The 18694-nt window shown below is 45.0% G+C and overlaps 1 protein-coding gene across 1 annotated transcript; it reads right to left on the bottom strand.

Moving 5' to 3' along the window:
* Nucleotides 1-3595: 3595 nt before the first annotated feature.
* Nucleotides 3596-17940, bottom strand: prdm1a (PR domain containing 1a, with ZNF domain). Its single transcript, XM_073485525.1, has 7 exons — nucleotides 17662-17940; nucleotides 14297-14641; nucleotides 11778-11897; nucleotides 10175-10427; nucleotides 5786-6867; nucleotides 5433-5561; nucleotides 3596-5311 (listed from the first exon to the last, which is right to left on the bottom strand). The coding sequence occupies exons 1-7, from the start codon at nucleotides 17686-17688 to the stop codon at nucleotides 4706-4708; spliced, it is 2562 nt and encodes an 853-aa protein (XP_073341626.1). The 5' UTR covers nucleotides 17689-17940; the 3' UTR covers nucleotides 3596-4705.
* Nucleotides 17941-18694: the final 754 nt, after the last annotated feature.

The following is an 18694-nucleotide window of genomic DNA, read 5'->3' as shown; positions in this document are numbered from 1 at the left end:
AGCTGGCGGTGACGGTGCGAATAGACACGTCAGGGCCGGAATTGAATTCTCCTGAGCAGCAGTTAATCTATTGTGGTTAGTTTTTAATCTGTCAAAACAAGATAAAAATGCTCGGACATCTGTTTATGTATTCACGCTCTGTCTGAACCACGGATGTATAATGAAACCTGGAGGCAGGCGGTGCCTCTTTCATTCCTATGAAACCTGCTCAGTTGCCTTGGAAGCCAAAAAAGCTCGACTTCCTGGGTGTGAAAATACCCGTCTCCTCTGTGTCGTGGGGCCCTCAGAGTATGCACACCAGAGACTTCTGCCAACTGATTTAATCTTGTAACTCTTGTAGACTTTCCCAATTTTATTGAACTGAATGGATCAAATTATGATAGTGAAACAAGCCTTTTTCGGCAGGAGTTGTGACATTATTTATCCAAATGTATCCAGATGCTTCTTTCACAATGTAAGCTTATGGGGAAAAGTCTTTTTGGGCCACAGTGCATCACGGGACGTACGGTTTGTCCGTATGGCTTCATAGCCTGGTGCTCTTCCTGGGGGCTTGGCCTGAACGTGACATTTTTAGTGCCTGTCTCTTTAAGGACCACCTCCCGAAAAGCCCGGTCTGCATTGACCGGTCAGCTTTCACGGGCCTGAGCAGGCACCGCCCACCACGTTTTACGCATCAGCTCTGTTGCAGGTTTTGCACCACAACTGTGGCTGAGGATGGTGACTGTAAAGTTGTGACATCACAACCTTACGGAAGTCCTGACAGCTCATTTAAAGGCGAAAGTTTCTGAGTACAGGCTGTGTCCACTCTCTGGGGATTGTGTGTTTCAATACTTTAAAGTATTTGCAGCACAGAGACCTGCTTTAAGATCAAAAAGGACAATGGGAATCTCACTTACTTCAATATGGGACCTTTAAGCCCTTTGTCCCTTTACAGTGTTCAACATTTAGCAGATTATTCAACACCTGGAGTCAGTGGCTTCTTCTGCAAAGTCACTGCTGTGTTCGTTCTGCATTAAAGCAAAGAGGCAGTCTACGTCAAGTTAGCTGTCTCTCTCTGACAAAAGACAAAGTGATGGCAGAAACCAGTCAAATGTCACCGAGCAGTTGTGTGTCTTCAGCACCCTTCACATTACTCTGTGTTGTGATTGGAATCATTGAGTGACGTAATGCTTGCTGAGGTCACAGATGGAACGTGGGTGGTAACTGCCTGTTACACTGCTGATAGTGAAGTAATATGACAAACTAGTTTTAGTGCCCGTTTCAGTCTGACTTGTAAGGGTATTTCACTGCTGGAAAATGGTCTTAATATAAAAACCGGGCTGTCTACGCAGTGGAAACATGGAGGGAAGTTCAACATTGTTCATTTTGTTTGCACTACCCACTTGTTACGCTACAGAGATGATTGAAAATTGGCAAAGTTTAGCTTTAAATCTAGTAGTTAACGTTTTATGTGCCCTTTTTTTTCACACCCTTTTTGTCATTAGAACAGGGCTGAAATGAGAAATCAACTTAATTTAATTTAATCCTCAATCAGTTGATCTTTGACCTTCCTACCCTTTGTCACATAACGGTTGTGTGTTGGTCCAGATCGGGTGCTACAATCCACATTCTTGTCAGATTGTACGGTTGAGGACTGATGACTGTAGGCTCTAAAATGAGTCATGTTGTCTGCATGTCTCCTGCATGCAGGATAAAAGACAGACCACAGTTACTGCAGCCCATAGGGCACGGCGAGCTGTGTTCCCATTTCCTGCTCCAGTCTTAAAGCTTGGAATTGCACGGAAATGGACATAAAGATTCACGACTTTCCACCAGAGAGCCAAGTTTACTGCACAAGTAAAAGTTGTATTATGTGAATCAATGTGTTAAAAGTTAAAAACAAGACTCTGAATCTCTGTTAGTGAGTTTATCCTGAGTTGCTCTCAGTCTGCTGTTTGCATCAACAGTCACTTTCTTTTAGTTTACTGTCTTTTATTTGAAGCTCTGTTCTTACGATGCCATTTACGACTCTTATTTGATGTTTTTCAACTATGACCGAACTATGTCTGGGATGAAAGTTAAACTCCACCCTCAGCAGTTTTATGTTACTCAGGTGGCAGTAGTGGGAAATATGTGAGGTCAGCATACTGAATATACATGTGTGCAACAGTACGTGAATGCCCAAAGGAGTCTTGAGAAGAGGTCTAATCAGGCAAACTAAGTGAAAACAACTGAGCCTCAACCTCTTGTAAATCCTATTGATGGACTTCTCTCCAGTGGTAGCTTAAATATATATTCTTTTTTTTTCAAGCTTCTCTTTCATCCAATCTTGACTATCATAAACATCTCTTGTGGTCCAGAGTTTGGATAGACGTGCTCAAAAATCCCCAATTCCTCTTGAAGGCCTCATGCAAGGTGTCCACTTTCTTATGAAGTTTAATTTTGTTTATCATTTTATCTTTTTATCATCATGTCTGCTCTGGAAATGTGATAAAAAAAATGTATGCAGATGCTACACCAGTTTCTCAAGTTTTCATTGTATTAATTAAGACACTATTGAGCACTAGCACAAGTTACACTTGCTAGTTTTCAGTAGTAGTAATATTTAGCTAAAATCTCCTAGGTTCCATGTATTCTTAAGTTATGGCTAATAGGCTGTTTAGCCTTTATCTAAATAACTAGTAATGAAGTCAAGATCCTTTTTATATTTTGTTGATCGGTGCTGGAGATTTACCGTCTTTACTGCAAACTAAAATCATGTAGTTGTTCTTTGGATTTGCAGCCATTTTTAATTAGTTTAACTAAAAAGTGCTGATATTTCTAGGCTACATTCACTTTGGTTCAAAATGGCTGCTGATAAGGTGAGTAAAAATGTAAAGAGCATTTTAAAAAAAACCTGCTAGCTGTAATTAAGTGGTCTGTTCAGTGAATACCAAAACACAAAACAAAGAATAAAACACACAGAGCCACAGGGTTTAGATTAGAGCAGTGAACATTTATATCATAATTTACACTTTTTGACATTTTTGCACATAAATAACTATGTAAACCAGAATGTAAACAGAGACAGTCCTTTGGGGGATTCTCCTCTGGAGTTAAAGCTCTGATCAGAGAAAGAGACGCTTTGGTCGAACGTTAGTTAGAGAGAAAGATGAAACAGAGGAGAGAGATACAGAGTTCAGATTGTTGATGTACAACTGATGCAGAAAGTCACAGTTGTTGTAGTAACATTAAGTCAAGTCTTAATGCCAGTATGACCAGTTTTAATATATTGTACACAGTGTGAATGGTGCAAGCATCGGCACTGAAGTTATAAAGTAGGAGGAGGGGGCCAGTGCATAAAAGAAGGCCGAGGTGCTTTGGTGTATGCCAGTTCATTAACAAGATGGCGGACGGGTGGGGTTCAAGAAGGGGCCGTTGCTTCTCAACCGAAATATTAACAAACAACAAGAACAACAACAAAAAAAAATCTACAAAACGAGAGACCACAGCTAAAGAGCGAACACTTCATCATATACACACAGTACATCTTCCCTTCTTCAGCATTTTGATTCCTCAAGTCCTTCTTCCCTTGTTTTGATTTTCCTTTCCTCGTTTTTTTTTTTTTGGTGTGCATTTGGAATTAAAGCCAAGTGAACTTTGGTTGCTAGCGTCAAGTGTGAATCCCTAAAAACTGAGGATGTTCACTTCCCTGTTGGGTGCTGACAGTGTTGTAGAAAAATAAAACAAAAGGAGGGACTCGGGAGGCTAGCCAGCCTCCCGAGTCCGTTATGTGCTACATGTCGAGCGGGCACTTGCCGCTCCTTTTGGACCACATGAAGAGCTGCACCCCAGTTCAGTTTGGTTTCTTCTTCTTTTTCAAGTAGCAAAACGCAAATAAATAGAAAGCTCCCACCTCTAGCTGTCCCTTTGATCACTCACGCATGCACACACACTCATATAGTCACATGCACACTGAGGTAACCGTTGTGAAAAATACCCTTTTTTGTTTCATTTAAATTAAGTAGGCATCAGAAAAAGGACACAGACATACTTTAGGGAAGCTATCGAGCAGGGTTGAAATAAAGCTCTTCTTGCTAAATTAACAAATTTATGTGCCGTACTTTGGCAAGTTCTTCAACCCTTTTTAAACCTGCTATATTGGTTTTTAAATTTAAATAGACAAAACCCTGAAGAGATGACACCCCTGGTATTATAGGTCAGAGGCTGCAGGATGGATATAGGCATAGAGAGAGTGACTATCTACAGAGAAATGGCCACAGGGAGAAACAAATATCAACAGAAAGATAGTCTTTATCATTGATTTCACCGCGTCAGTGTAACCATCCCTTCCACTTATTGCTTTTGAAGACAACAAATAAAAAGTATAATAAATTAAGGAGGTTATATAACAACTAATTGATCAAAAAAAACAAAACAAAGACATTTGAAAATAGAGACCAAATAATACAACAACAATAATGATAATAGCATTATATTAATTACATTAAAGGTAAATCCTGGGTAGATGATTGTCTCTAAGTAAAATAAACGCTGCTAAGTAGTCATGGGACAGTGTCTCTTGAGCCCTGAGTACGCGAGTCCCTGATGAACCTGGTGTAATCATGATGTCACCCGTGATTACAACCAGGTAGAGAATTATTTATTTACAGCTGTTGCTCCTGGCAACCCAGTCCGCCTTGAGTCATGCAGTCTTGACTCTATGTCCTTTGGGTTCGAAGGTCACTTAAGAGTGATCCTCTGACTCCTGCTTGATGGTGACGTTGGCAGGAAGCGGCAGGATGGGACTGCTGCGCCGCATTTTGATGACTGACGTCTCGTTCGGGGACTCGTATGCACCATAACCCACAGACAGGAGCTCGGTGGCGCCGCTCTTGTGGTGGGGATGGTAGTGAGAGGCCTTGAGGTCACTCTCCCTCCATAGCATCCCCAAGATCTGCTTCTCCAGCATGGCCTCCACCTCCACTCCTCCCTGCAGCTGCTCCAGCCGCTCGGCATGCTCGCTGACGTCAAAGCGCTCGATCTCCTCGTTGGCGCGCTGCACCTCATCCAAGGCAGCCTGACTGGAAACAGCTGGGCTGCCAGGGCCAGAGGTAGCCGCAATGCAGTAGCCCTTCAGGTGAAGCCGCAGGCTGCACAGGTGGATGTAGTGGCGGTGGCAGTGGAGGCATTTGTGTGGACGCTCGCGGGTATGCAGGCGCTTGTGCAGCTTGAGGTGGACAAACTGGGTGAACTTGGCTGGGCAGAGTTTGCAGTGGTAGGGCTTCTCCCCCGAGTGGAGGCGCAGGTGAGTTTTCAGGTTGCTGGTGCTGCTGAAGCGCTTGTGACAAACCTGGAAGAGGAGAGGCGACAAAAAAAGATGATGTCAGTTAACCGTCACATCTGTTACTAAATCAACCAATCTAGGAAATCATCCAAAAGAAAGCGCATCATCTTCAGCATTGTTTTCTCACCTGGCATTCATGTGGCTTCTCCCCAGTGTGGACCAGGAAGTGCTTCTGCAGGTGAGCAAGCTGGGTAAAGCCTTTGTTACAGGTTTGACATTTGAAAGGTCTCTCTCCACTGTGGACACGAAGATGAACCTGACAGAGAAGAGGAAGGAGAGTTTGTCAGTTGGTTTTGTCTGGGTAGTTTGTTTCTTGCAAAACATTTTGTGACACTCCCCCTATTTTAAGTGCCATCAACCTGCTCTGCGGTCTAATGATTACAGTGCAATCCTCAGAGTGCAAAGGAATGGAATGATAATAAGGCAGACAGGATGTTGGACGCCAAAGACAAAACAACCCTGCAGCATATCGAGCCTCACCTTCAGGTTTGACAGCTGGCCGAAGGTCTTGCTGCAAACGTTGCACTCGTACTTGATTTTGCCGTTCTGCTTCTTCAGCGGGTACGGCAGCGCCTTGTAGCCCGCTGAGCCCACGCCACGCTTCACCTTGGTCAGGTTGATGGCCTCATCATCAGAGCAATGCTCTTTGGAATTACCAAGGAGGGCTGAGGTAGGCTTGGTGGGCACCTGCTCGTTGGGAGGTGATGTGCCAGCTGTTGGGGAGCCACTGGAGGGGGCGTGGGCAGGTCCGTGTGGGTGAGGGTGCCCAGAAAAAGGGTGGTGAGGCCCTGCTTTGTCCTTCAGAGCGGTGGCAGCTGAGAAGGCACTGGTGGGCCCGGGAAGGAGGAAGTCTCTGTGGGCAGGGATGGAGGAGGGGTGGACGTGGTCAGGCATCAGTAACCGCCTCCCTGCTGTGTCGGTAGGCATGAGGGGCACGTGAGGGGGCAGAAGGCTGTTGTAGAGAGGGTACATCCTGGGGAAGATTCCTCCTATGGTGGGGACACCACCGCCAGGGAGAGGGTAGTGATGGGGCAGGAGGTAGCGCGAGTATGGGGCTCCTGGAGGGTAGAAGGATGATGGGAAAGGGGCAGAGGGCGGGGAGTAACCAGGGTAGGAACCCAGTCCAGTGGGGTAGAAAGAACCCGGGGATGGCGCCGGACCAGAGGGGCTACCCTGAGGGCTGCTGTCTGGGCTACTTCTTGCTGATGGGCTGGGTGTGGCTGAAGATTGGTTCCCAGGGGAATGAGAATAACCAAGCTGGCCGGGCTTGTGACTCAGGAAGTCTTCTGGGATGTGTGGGTGGGGCCTGAGGGCCGGGTAGAGGGCACGAGGGTACAGGGGGCGCTCGGGGCTGTCGGCACAATGCGGACGGGTGGGAAGCGGCCGGCTGGGCTCCCTCTTCGAGGAGGAGGAGTTGCTGTTGGTGCCTCGCAGAATGGAGAGGACACTGTGTTCCCTCTTGGGTGGGGTGGGGGTGACTGCGACGGGAGACGGGCTGGAGGCTTCAACCAAACGCTCCTCACTGCTCACCTGCTGCTGCTTGACCTCCAGGAGAGACTGCTCTGTAGAGACAGAGAGAGAGAGAGAAAAGAGGTCAGTGGGAGTTCATCTGATTGTGATAGGGTACTCTTGGTTCCCCTAGGGGCCTGATAATCGTGACTTCTATTTAATGTCATAAATACTCAAATTACTCTAACACTGAGCGTCTCTGCAGATCACATACGTTCTCTACCGCAGAGATGTGTGTATGTCACAGGGTTAAGAAACACCATAAGTAACTCAGTGGGCCAATTAAGGTGACAGATTTGACAAACGAGCATGAAGGGCCAGGGCGGGGGCAAAAGACAGGAAGTGAGGCGTGACAGCTGCCTTTAGGCATTGTGTGTGTTTATATCTGTGTGTGTGGGTGTGTGTGTGTGCCTATAAAATCAAGATAAAATCAAACTGGTGGCAGACACACAGCACTGATGGAAGGTTTCCTGCTAAAGATATCTTCCGCAAAAAAAGCTCAGCCTCCACCTGCACACCATGTGACAAGGTACACACTCAGAGGCGCCTGCAGACAAAGGCCTCTGTCTGATTTGTTGACTCCTCCACACACACACACACACACACTTTTGATCGAGCTCCCACTCTCCTGATTTTCCTGGGCCATTTGCTATTGTTTCCGGGTCAAAGGTTAGATTAGAGAGCTTCCCCCACAGTCACTCACACCTACTGTCTCCTCCGCATGATGAAAGAGTGGATTAGGAGGAGAGCTCGCACACACACTCTCTAAAAGCCCGGAGTAGTCAGCTCGCAGCACATCTCGCCTGTTAAATGGCCACAGACGGGCCTTTTAAAGCGCCGCAGTGTATTATCTGTAAGCTCATTTACTGCCCAGTCAACTTTTTACCGTGAGGTCGCACAGAGGGGAGTGTGTGTGTGAGTGTTTAAGAGAGATGGCGCTTGTCAAAGTTAATCCTGAGTGCCAGCACTGATGAAATTTGTTCGACTCCCCCTGATTCACCCCCTCACTCACTAACACACACACACACACACACACACACACAGTCGGTGACCCTCGCATCAGTAGTATAGTGGCAGTGTGTAAACATTGAGGTTATCAGTTAGCCTTCCTCCTCCTCCTCCTCCCTCCTCCTCCCTCCTTCCCTTTTTTCCAGAAAACAAACAGGGACGCCATCTTGGAGATATCAATCTGTCAACACGGCCCCTCTGCCAGGAAGTTCAAGTAGTCAACAGAGGGGGTGGGAGGTGCAACTCTACCTCGAGTGCTCCCTCCTCCACCTTCTTTCTGGTCTTTCAAGTGGCAAATATATCAGGGCAAACAGCCAACACACACTCTCACACACACACGCCCGCGCATGCACAGTATGTGCGAGCTAGCATGTGTCTGAGATGAAAAGAGTGGGTGCGAATGTGTCGGCATGTCGAGCTTATGACTGTGCATGTGTGTGTTGTGTGTGTGTGTGTGTGTGCGAGAGGAGAGAGAGTGTTTTTGTGTCGGCAGAGCGTCTTTGAACACACACACACACACACACACACACACACATGGCTAACAGGTGCTTTCGAGTGCTAACACTTAAAGAATGCTAAACGACGGCGACAAAAAAAAAAGGGTGAGAGAAGAAGAGAGAGGAGAAAGTGAGGGAGTGAGACCGCGGTGCGAGCTCCACACAGATGTCTGGTTTTGCTATGACTGCGCTGGAAAGAAAAAACTACGACATCATCCCAAAATTGATCAGAGACTAATGAGCGGGGTTTGATATTTTCATTGATTAATGGACATGAGTGCGTCGCCTGTTTTGATCCAACAAAATTATAAAAAACATGTCAGCACTGAAAACAGCAGAATTCACATCGGATCAGGAAAACTGAGGGAAAGTCAGGGAAGCGTTTTGTCAGGCTGTTTGCACGACTACTAGGATTCATCACAGCTTCCTCTTCTTTTACCTTTTGCCCTCGTAGCTGGGTTTCAGTCCAACGTTATTTAGTAGGACAGATTGTGGTTTTCTTGGTTTTAGTCAGCCGATGAGATTATTTTTGAAGGGCTCGAGTGCGCCACACCAACAGTCAAAACTTGTACTCATTTAAGGAACGTATGTCATCAGACCGAACCGAGAAAAAAAAAAGATCTTAGAGCTCTGTAGCGCAAAAAAAAACAAAACTGCAGCCAGGTGCAGGTAGGTAGTGTTTCTACTGCAGGTAAACATCATTGTTCAAGTCACTGGCGGGTCAACAGGAGCCCTGTGGGGCTAAATGACAGAGGAAGCTAATTAAAAGGCAACATGTATACTGTATACACACACTCAGGCTTTAGAGAGGTGAAGGGGTGGAGGCACCTCCTGCCTCTGTCCCCCCCCAGGTCATGCGCATTTTTCCCTGGGCAGTGGAGTCGGCCAGGCTGAGTCTGCTGGTTCCTCTGCCACCGTAACGCTGCTATTAGCCTGCAGTCACACCTGGAAGCCCCTGAGCTCCCTCTCTACGTCTTTGTTTCCCTCTTAGCTCGCTCTCTCTTTGATCAGCTCAGCCAAAGTGGATAAGGGCAGTTAGTCTGCCGTGTCATGAATGTATGGGAGAGTCTTTTTGCCTTTTAGTTTACAGGATCATATTCAGATTTACGGTTGATTTATATTATTTTTATTTAAGATATAAACAAAAGAAAAGTGAGAGAAAAATATTTAAAATTTGTAAAAGTTTCTCTGCGGGGGCCGAGACATCACTTCTGGATGTTTTCCCCTCATAAAAAGGTCAAACTCAGTCATGCAAACACACACACACACTGTCTCTTCTCCTTTTATTGAGGTTGAGCAAGGTTGTGTGTGTGTGTGTGTGCGCGCTTTCATGTTAAAAGCGGGTCTTTAAGTGTGTAAGACTGTGGCATTAGGGGCCATATCCCCCCTGTCTGTGTAATTACACTGTCACTGGCACACACACACAAACACACACACAAAAATCCAACGATGGCACTGACAGAGATGAAAGGTTGTTGGTCTTGTACTCTGGTGTATGAGTGTGTGTGTGTGTGTGTGTGTGTGTGTGTGAGATAATGACAGGCTAACGTTCAGAGAGGAAGGAGACACGGCTACGCTCAGAAGACACTGTGAGGCTTTAAGAGCGGCGACAGGACGCACTCACGACACACACAGACACACACAGACACACACACACACCTACACATCGCCTATTGATTTCACAGCAGCTCAGAGCATCAGATGTTTAATAAAATAGCCGGTTCTTTCAGAATAAAAGTTTGCTGATCTCCGTTGAAACAAAATACTGACATCCGATGCCAAATAACTAAATATATTTTATCATATCTTCTTTAAAAAACAGATTCTCATTTAATTATTTAAAATAAAAACTTACTGAGTTTCTGCATCATCAGCTCTCCGGATGGCGGGTAGTGGAGACGTCGGGCGAAGTCGTGGCAGTACCAGACGAGCAGCTCAGCGCCGGCCGGGATGGGCTTCACCGTGTAGAAGTAAATCTCCATGCCATTCTGACACGCCGCGAGGTTCTGCTCCGCCGCCGAGTGGGCCGGGTTCACGTACCGCATCCAGTTAGAGCGAGTCTCGTCCAGGCCGTCGACGAAGTGGTGGAACTCGTTGTCCGCGTAGATCTGGAGCGAGGGAAGAAAGGAAAGGAGGAAGAGTTTAGTAAAATCAGGGTTTATTTTATTTATTTACTTTATGACTGAACTGAATTATTTTGCTTTTGAGAAGAATGGAAGTCATACACGTTTTAAAAGAAAGTAAATAAGTAAATTCAACTGGAATAAAAGCAACAAAAGTAGTTTTTAAAGTAATAAATAAGCAAAATCTTCTCTTTTTCCCTGCTTTTTATTCTCTGCCTTTTAATTACTTCTCTGACAATCTAACAACGTAAGTGAATTAACAATTACAACAGCAACTAAATAAATAAATCAGAGTACTTCACTTAACTCAGTGGGGTATTACAGATAATAAAAAAACTAAGAAAGTAAATGACTAAGTAAATAAAGTTAATAAGTTAATAAGTAAAAATTAAGAGTTTTTCCAGCTAAATAACTTCAGTAAATAACATAAAAAGTCAGCAAGTAAATAATGAACTTTAAATAAAAAGTAATAAAGAGCAAAATAAGTGAGTAGTTAGCTCACTGCTGCCCAACAGAATCAATCCAGCCTGTTTTTAATATAAATCACATGATATCTAACCATTTTACTTCTCCTCTCATCCATCTCTCCGTCCCTCATCATTTCATTCCTCTCACCATGCTCTCTCTCTTCACCTTCACCTCCTCCAGACGGACGAACAGACAGACGGAGGAGGAGATCCTCTTTTATATTGAAAAGAGAAAGGAAGGACCAACTCATTTTCTCTCTCTCCTCCCCCTCTCTCTCTCTCTGTCTCTCTCTCTCCCCCTCTTTCACTCTCTCTCTCTCACCTCAGTGTGTGTGTGTGTGTGTGTGTGTGTGAGCGTGTGTGAGAAAGCGAGATATGAGCATGAATGGAAGACCTTTCTGACTTCGTGTCTGCTTGTGGTTTTGTAGTGAGTCTCTCTCTTTTCATGCACAGTCACACAGTCACACACAGTCACACACACACACACACACACACACACACACACACACACACACACACACACACACACAGTGTAGGCGTTGGTCAGGTAGGTGGTTTGTGAGCGTGTGTACTCTCACTGTCAGTTACCGGTATTGATGTATAGTAATCTGCAGAATGGTGTGTGTGTGTGTGTGTGTGTGTGTGTGTGTGTGAGTGTGTGTGGACTTACAGGAACCACAGTGTGACATGTTATTCTGACGGTGACATCATATCCCCATTTCTCACACACACACACAGAAAAAAACAACGAGCCCAGCTTCCTGTTCCACTGACTGACTTTAGATGTGCGTGACGTCACAGGAAGGGGTCCCTCCGGCTTCTTAGGAAGCGTGTGTGCATGTGCGAGTGCGTGTGTGTGTACACTCACCCTCCAGAAGTACTTCCGGTTGGTGTCTTTGGGGACGCTGTCGGCCGTGTAGATCTCGCCCACCAGGGGGCCGAAGCGGGTTCCTTTAGGGATGTACTCCCTGCTGCAAACGCCAACCACCTGCAGGAAGACACGCACGCACAGAGCGGTTAGACAAAAGATTGAAGTGGATTGTGTGTGAAGTTGTGTGTGAGTTGTGATCTTTACACACTAAACTTGAGCTTCTCAACAGATGATTATGATCTCGCCGATCTGAAACATCTAAACGAGTTCATTTCTTTGTTCTTTTGATGATTTTTTGCGTCGATTCACATCCTTGAAGCACGATATTACAGTTTTAGCAGCCAGCATGGAAACATCAATCTGTGATTACACAGCTGAATTTAATTTTAACTCACTTTTAATGTAAAGATCTTTGTGATAACACATTTAAAAGGTGCAATATGAAAACTAACTGCTGCATTTTTTGACCATGCAGCTTGCCGTAGATGTGGAGTGTGTGTGTTCTCATGCTGTTGTGCACATCCATCAGTGATATGTGCCATTAAGTCTAATTAAGTCTTATTGTATGTATAAATACAGACTCTCAGACACACGCTATCAACCAGCTGTCAACACACATGATGATTAATGAACCGACTTCACACCTCAGTTCATTCGGGGTGTGCGTGCGTGCTCGTGCGTGTGCACGGCCGGAGGACGACTGTAAAAATATCTCCTTTCATATCTCTTTCTCTCTCGCTCTTGTCACACCTCCACTCACCGCCACATCAAACTAAAACTGCTGCCACTTCAGACGCTTCGGGGGGGGGAAACATCCAGATACTCAAAAGAAAAAAAAGTAATCTTCTGTTTCTGCTTTTTTTCTCCTCGTCTGATTCAATCAAAGAACAAAAAAAAAAAAAAAATGGGAGGAGGACGAGGAGGAGGAAGAAGAGAAAAGAGAAGGATTATGTGGCGACTAGACATCAGGCTCCAAGCGTGGATGGGAGACACACACACACACACACATTTTTGTTCATGCATAACCCACACAAACAGACATCTCTCCCAAACCCCTGGTGACATGGAAATCCCCCATCCCCTTTTTCCCTCCTTAGGACCAGACATTAGTGTGTGTGACTGGATTTTTTCTGACTGATTAACAGACTTTTACAATGCTCTCTCTCTCTCTCTCTCTCTTTCTTTCTTTTTTTGAACCAAAACTTCTTTGATCAGAGCGACAAACTCCCATCCTCAGCCTTTCCCTTCTTCCTCTCTCTCTCTCTCTCTCTCTCGCTTCAGATAAATATTAGCTGATAGCCTATCAGCTCGTAAACAAAACTACACCTCTCTCTCTCTCTCTCTCCGCTTCTTTCCTCAGGTTTTCCTGATGAGAAAATCTATGCGGTCACGCCGCTTTTGAGTTTACAGACAAACTCACAAGGTGCCAAAATTGCCAAAGTCAAGACCTGTTGACCTGCAGTCACGCACCTTTTTTTCCAATCTGAAGTCAAGAGATATTTTGAAGATCTAATCGGTCTTGTGATATTCTATCAAAGCTGTGGGAAGATGCAAATTTGATCTGGAAATCAAACTTTTTTTGCAGACTTTTCAACTTTCAGAAGCTTTTTCTATGTTACTGAAGAGTCATTTTGGTTCTGTGAATGTTCCTGCTGTTATCTAACCTCAGTTTCAACCTTTGACGCTTTGACATTTTGACTTTTTCACCTCCAGTCCGATCAATGACCTGCTGACAGGTTTGTCAAAAAAAGTCACGAGCTCACTATTTGGTTTGTTGAGTAAGATTAATAGAGGAAATGTGTCATGCAACTCAAACAGTTTTTTTCCCCCTGCCAGATAAAACAAACTGTGAAAAATATCTAACTGCAGGGTTGATACATTATTGATTAGCACCATTAAAAGATCAAAACCCTGCTGAAGCATCTGAGGGGCTGAAGTTCACTTTATAACCTCATTAAATGTCAGCGAGGAGCTTAAAAAATCAGCAGACAGACGACGACTGATGTGTTTTTGTTGAGATGCTGAATGCTGCCCCCTGTCAGCGCAGACAGTTACTGCAGCAATTTACAATGAAAGGAAGTCTGTCAAATTTGAGACACACACACACACACACACACTTTTGGGATGAAGCCATCATAATTCTCTCAGACGATGAAAGACTTTTCATGGATGGATACGAGTTGATAAAGTGGCAGCGTAAACACACAGCTACAGTTACAACTTGTGTGTCTGTGTGTGTGTGTGTGTGTGTGTAAAATCTGCTTCAGGCGTTTCACACACCCACTCGCATACACACAGATTCCTCTCTGTAATGTGTGTGTGTGTGTGAGTTTTTTACGACGAGACACGACCCCCTCTTCATTACATGACCCGCATCTGACTCACGTGTGTGCAGATGGCTTTCTCCGCCGGAGTGTGTGAAAGACTGGTAGAGAAAGTTTGCATGTCTGCCAGTGTGTCTGTATATGTCTGTGAGTGTGTGTGCGTGTGTGTGAGTGTGTGTGTTTGAGTCTGACCTCCTTGCCGTCAGCTGGGTGTTTGAAGGCCAGGTTTCTGGGCAGCGATGCCTCAGCTCTGGTTGTCGTCGTCGTCATGACGTCACCGTCTGGCCCCGCCTCCCACGGCGTGTCTTTGACGATGTATGTGCACTTCTCCTCGAACTCTGCCTCCTTCCACCGGGTCATGTCCGCCTCCTCCATGTCCAGCTCCATGTCGACGTCCGTGTCTGCCGTCGTCTCGGCTCCGTCCGAGCCGGCGCCGCTGGTGGCGGTGGAAGCCATCTTGGCCTCGTGGTGCGTGTCGTCCTGCTCCATGGTGTGCGCCCCCTCACTGGTCAACATGGCCGAGCTATGAGAGGTCGCCTGTGTTGACATAGGAAGAAGAAGAAAGAGATTTTGATTGTTAATCACCTTTGTTTTAAACATTTCCACAAACAAGAAAGAAGGACGGAGGAAGAACTGAGGAGAAAATGACAATAAATTAAAGAAAGGAACGGCGGTGGATCAAAAAGGAAAGATGGAAGGAAGCGAGGAAGAAAGGAGGGAGGAAGAAGAACCCAAAAAGCAAAGTAAAAGATGAGAAAGGGAGAAAAAAGAAGGTAAAAAGAAAGATGAGAACATGAAAGTGGAGACAGAGGTCATGGAAAAATGACAAGTACGAAAAAAATATGGGAGGAAAAAGATAAAAGATTTAAAAAAAAGAGAAAGAGAAAGAAAAAGGGCAAAGACAAAAGGCGATAGAGCAGATGGAGAGATGAAGGGATGAGAGAAATTCTTCATCCAGGAGAGGAAGAGCTGTGATTATTATGTGGGGTGACTCAATGAAGGAGGGAGGAGGAGGGGGGGTCTGACTAAGGCTGCTGTCACACACACACACACACACACACACACACACACACACACACACACACACACGCACACACACACACACACACAGAGACAGGAAACAGTTTGTCTTGTCAACAGAAAACATGAACTAATTTGGGAAACGACTGGGGAATAAATAAAACCTCCATGACTTTAATACGATAAATGATCACATTATCGAGTATTATTTGACCCAAAATATCCAAACTTCTCCTTTTATATCGTCATCTGTTTGCGTTTCCAGTCTCCTAAATTAATTTCACTGATTGATTTCTCACTGATCTTTTTCTGTTTCCTGTTTTCTATAAAAAAAAACCACAGGGTAAAAATTTACACTGAGTCAGACGGAGATAAGAGAGTCTGATCAAAGGAGAGCGAAGAGGAACTGATAGAGGAACTCAATGCGAGTCTCACGTAGAGCGATAAAAATACAAAGCGTCTTTCTAATTATTCAAAGCCTTAAGTATTTCAAAAGTTTTATATTTTGACTTCTGGGTTTTAAGAGATGACTCTTTCACGGTTAATGTCAGCGAGGGAAATCCGTGTTTGTTTTTGTGAATGACCAATCATAAAACAAAGAGATAACGAGTGATTAATCCAATATTACGTGGGTTTATCAGCGGGTTTGGACACCTCTCTCTTTGTGTGAAGAAAATTAACTTCTCTTTTTTCTTTCCTACGCAGAAAAACAATCAAAGTGTAACTCAGCGGTGTGGTGGATTATAACCCCAAATCTCCCCTGTGTCCTCCCTCCTCCTCCTCCCCGTCTCTTCCTGGGGTTGAAGACAGAGGAAGGAAACGCTGTCTGTGTCTGAATGAAGCTAAAATTGGAAGCAGAGTGGCACTGCAGCGGAACCGGCAAATCATCCCGACTCCCAGCGTGTGTGTGCATGTGTGTGTTGGTAATGGATGTGGAGGAGGGAGGAGGAGGGTGATGAGGAAGGGAGCGCCAAAACTTTTCCATTTGGGGGGCCACAGCAGCACAAACAAAAAACTTCAAACGCGATCCCACCCAAGACACACACACACACACACACACACACACACGCAGAGGCAGCAGATATCCACACAGGGACAAACATGCCGCTCGTCCCACGCAGACGAGCGGAAAAGCTGCAGATCTTCGGTGACCACACTCGGCTCTGTGAATTCTTGTGCAGCCGCAAGAAAGAAAATTATTTCACATCCAACTGGCTCCAGTCACAGATGATGACTTTTTCCTCCAAACAGCAGCGAAGAGACGAACTCAGATCGTCTCTGAGGAGTCGTTTTTTTAAAAAAATGAGAGTGTTGGGATCCTTTTTAAAGAACCACACACAGGCCAACACTGTCAATAATAAGTCAAGAGCCTCATTATGTCCTCATTTGGATGTTTCTCAGCTCTTGCAAGTCACACAACTGCCTTTTTTTTGTTCTAAACCTTCAATAAAGGGCTTTAAAATCACTAAAAATACTCCTGAGTCATTACAAAAAAGTTAAAACAGAAGATCTTCTTTGCTTCAAACACAATCTGCCTCACTACAACCCATCAGCCTGAAACAAAGCCTCAAAGTCACATTCAAATCCTACAAAAAAAACCACAAAACACATGATTTGAATTGTAAAAACTGTGAAATTTCCAGCAACAACAACAGAATTTCTCCCCAACAGCGGCTGCACCTTTTTTTCTTTTCTCTCCCCACAGAGAAACAGTCCAGCTGAACAACACTTTCTGCCTCTATTTGCCATTTAAATGAAGCTCCATTAAAAAACCTGAGCGCACATGAAAATGTTCCTCAATATTTCAGCTCTCAGCAAGAACTCTCCTCTTTGCATAACAGCTGCAACATCGAGAACTAATAGTGAAACCAAAAACCAAGAAACAATTCACCTCTTGCACATTTAGACCAACTGAAAACATAAAAGCTGAGCGTGCACTGCAGTCACAAGAAGTCCAAATTTAAGGTGCAATTTTTTTTAAGTCAAGATGAAGCTGTGTGAGCTGTTTAAAGCAACACAGGGAAAAAAACCAGCAGTGAGAAATCAGACTTTCCCTGTTTGAATCCACATGGAGAAAATGTAAATTATCTGTAATATGAAGACAAGAAACAAACTCCTTAAAGTGCACAAACAAGCCTGAGCTGCTGGAAAACACCTCGAACAACCTCAGCTAAATAAAAAAAAAACACCTCAACAGAAGCATTAAAACAAGAAAATAAAAAATCTGATCCAGGCTGAAATTAAAACATCTCGTTAGAAACAAAATATCTGCTTTAAAATAACCGGAAAAGAAGGTCAATTTGGATTCAAGAGGCCAAAAATCATTTTAACAATTTCCACTTTTACTTTACTTTGTTTGTTGTCATTTCCAGACGTGTGAACACAATCTCTGAATTTAAAAAAAGACAAAAACAAACCAAACAAAAACAAAAAAAAGAGCCCAAAGTGATTTTCAAAGGATGTTTTTCTTCTTCTTCTTCTTCTGTCAAAAATGTTAATAAAAAGTTATTGAGTGTCGCGCGCTGCTCCGTACTCACCGTGTAACTTTGGTCCCATCCACACATAGGGACGACCGGTCAGATCCTCTGTACGTGTGTGTGTGTCTGAGGACAGGGAGTGTGTGTGTGTGTGTAGGACAGGTGCAGTTGTCCCCCCGGTCCGTCCGTCGGTCCGTCCGTCCTGCTCCGAGCGCTGATAACTCCACACGGGGATGTGTGTGTGTGTGTGTGTGTGTGTGCGTCCGTACGTATATGCGTGTGTGTGTTCGCGTGTGTCTGTGTGTGAGCGTCTGATCCGCTCTGTGTCCTGCGTTAACTGTCTGACAGCATGACCGCTCGAGGACTATAGCTCAAAAGAGGGGCGTCTCTCGGTTTCTAGGCCACGCCCCCTCATGTCAAACCCCGCCCACCCCCCCACCCTGGATCTGACTCCCCTCCTTCACAGACACACACACACACACACACACACACACTATTTTCTCTTTATGAAGTAGAAGAAGAAGAAGCAGCAGGCGCTTTCACCTGAGGCCATCAGCACACACACACACACACACACACACACACTGAAAACACAACTTTTTCTGCATAAAGTTTTCTATCACTGATGATGCTGTGTGTGTGTGTGTGTGTGTGTGTGTGTGTGAGTGTGTGTGTAGGGGAAATGTCTGTTAGCAGCTTCAAAAGGGTAAACAACATGTGTGTGCGTGTGTGTGTGTGTGTGTGTTGGTGGGGGAGCATTGAGTCACTGTCACAGGATGTCCCTCTCTTGCCCAGGAAAAGACACACACACACACACACACACACACACACACACACACACACACACACACACAGAGGGGATCATGGTTGAGTCTAACCTGCCTAATTCCCTCTAATGGCTCTGCCTCTAGGGGGCAGGACTGATCTGCCCTTGCTGCTTCACTGACTTAACTCTCTCTCTCTCTCTCTCTCTCTTCTTATCGTCTGTGTCTCTCGCCCCTCTCCTTGCTGCTCTCTCTCTCTCTCTCTATAACTCTCCCTCCTCTTCATTTCAGGCTTCTGATTTGAATCTTAACTTGCTCCACTGGCCGAC

Source organism: Pagrus major, chromosome 17, assembly GCF_040436345.1.
Source record: "Pagrus major chromosome 17, Pma_NU_1.0".
NCBI lineage: Eukaryota > Metazoa > Chordata > Actinopteri > Spariformes > Sparidae > Pagrus > Pagrus major.
Note: the sequence above shows the minus strand (reverse complement) of the source record. Positions and strands in the feature narration are given on the sequence as shown.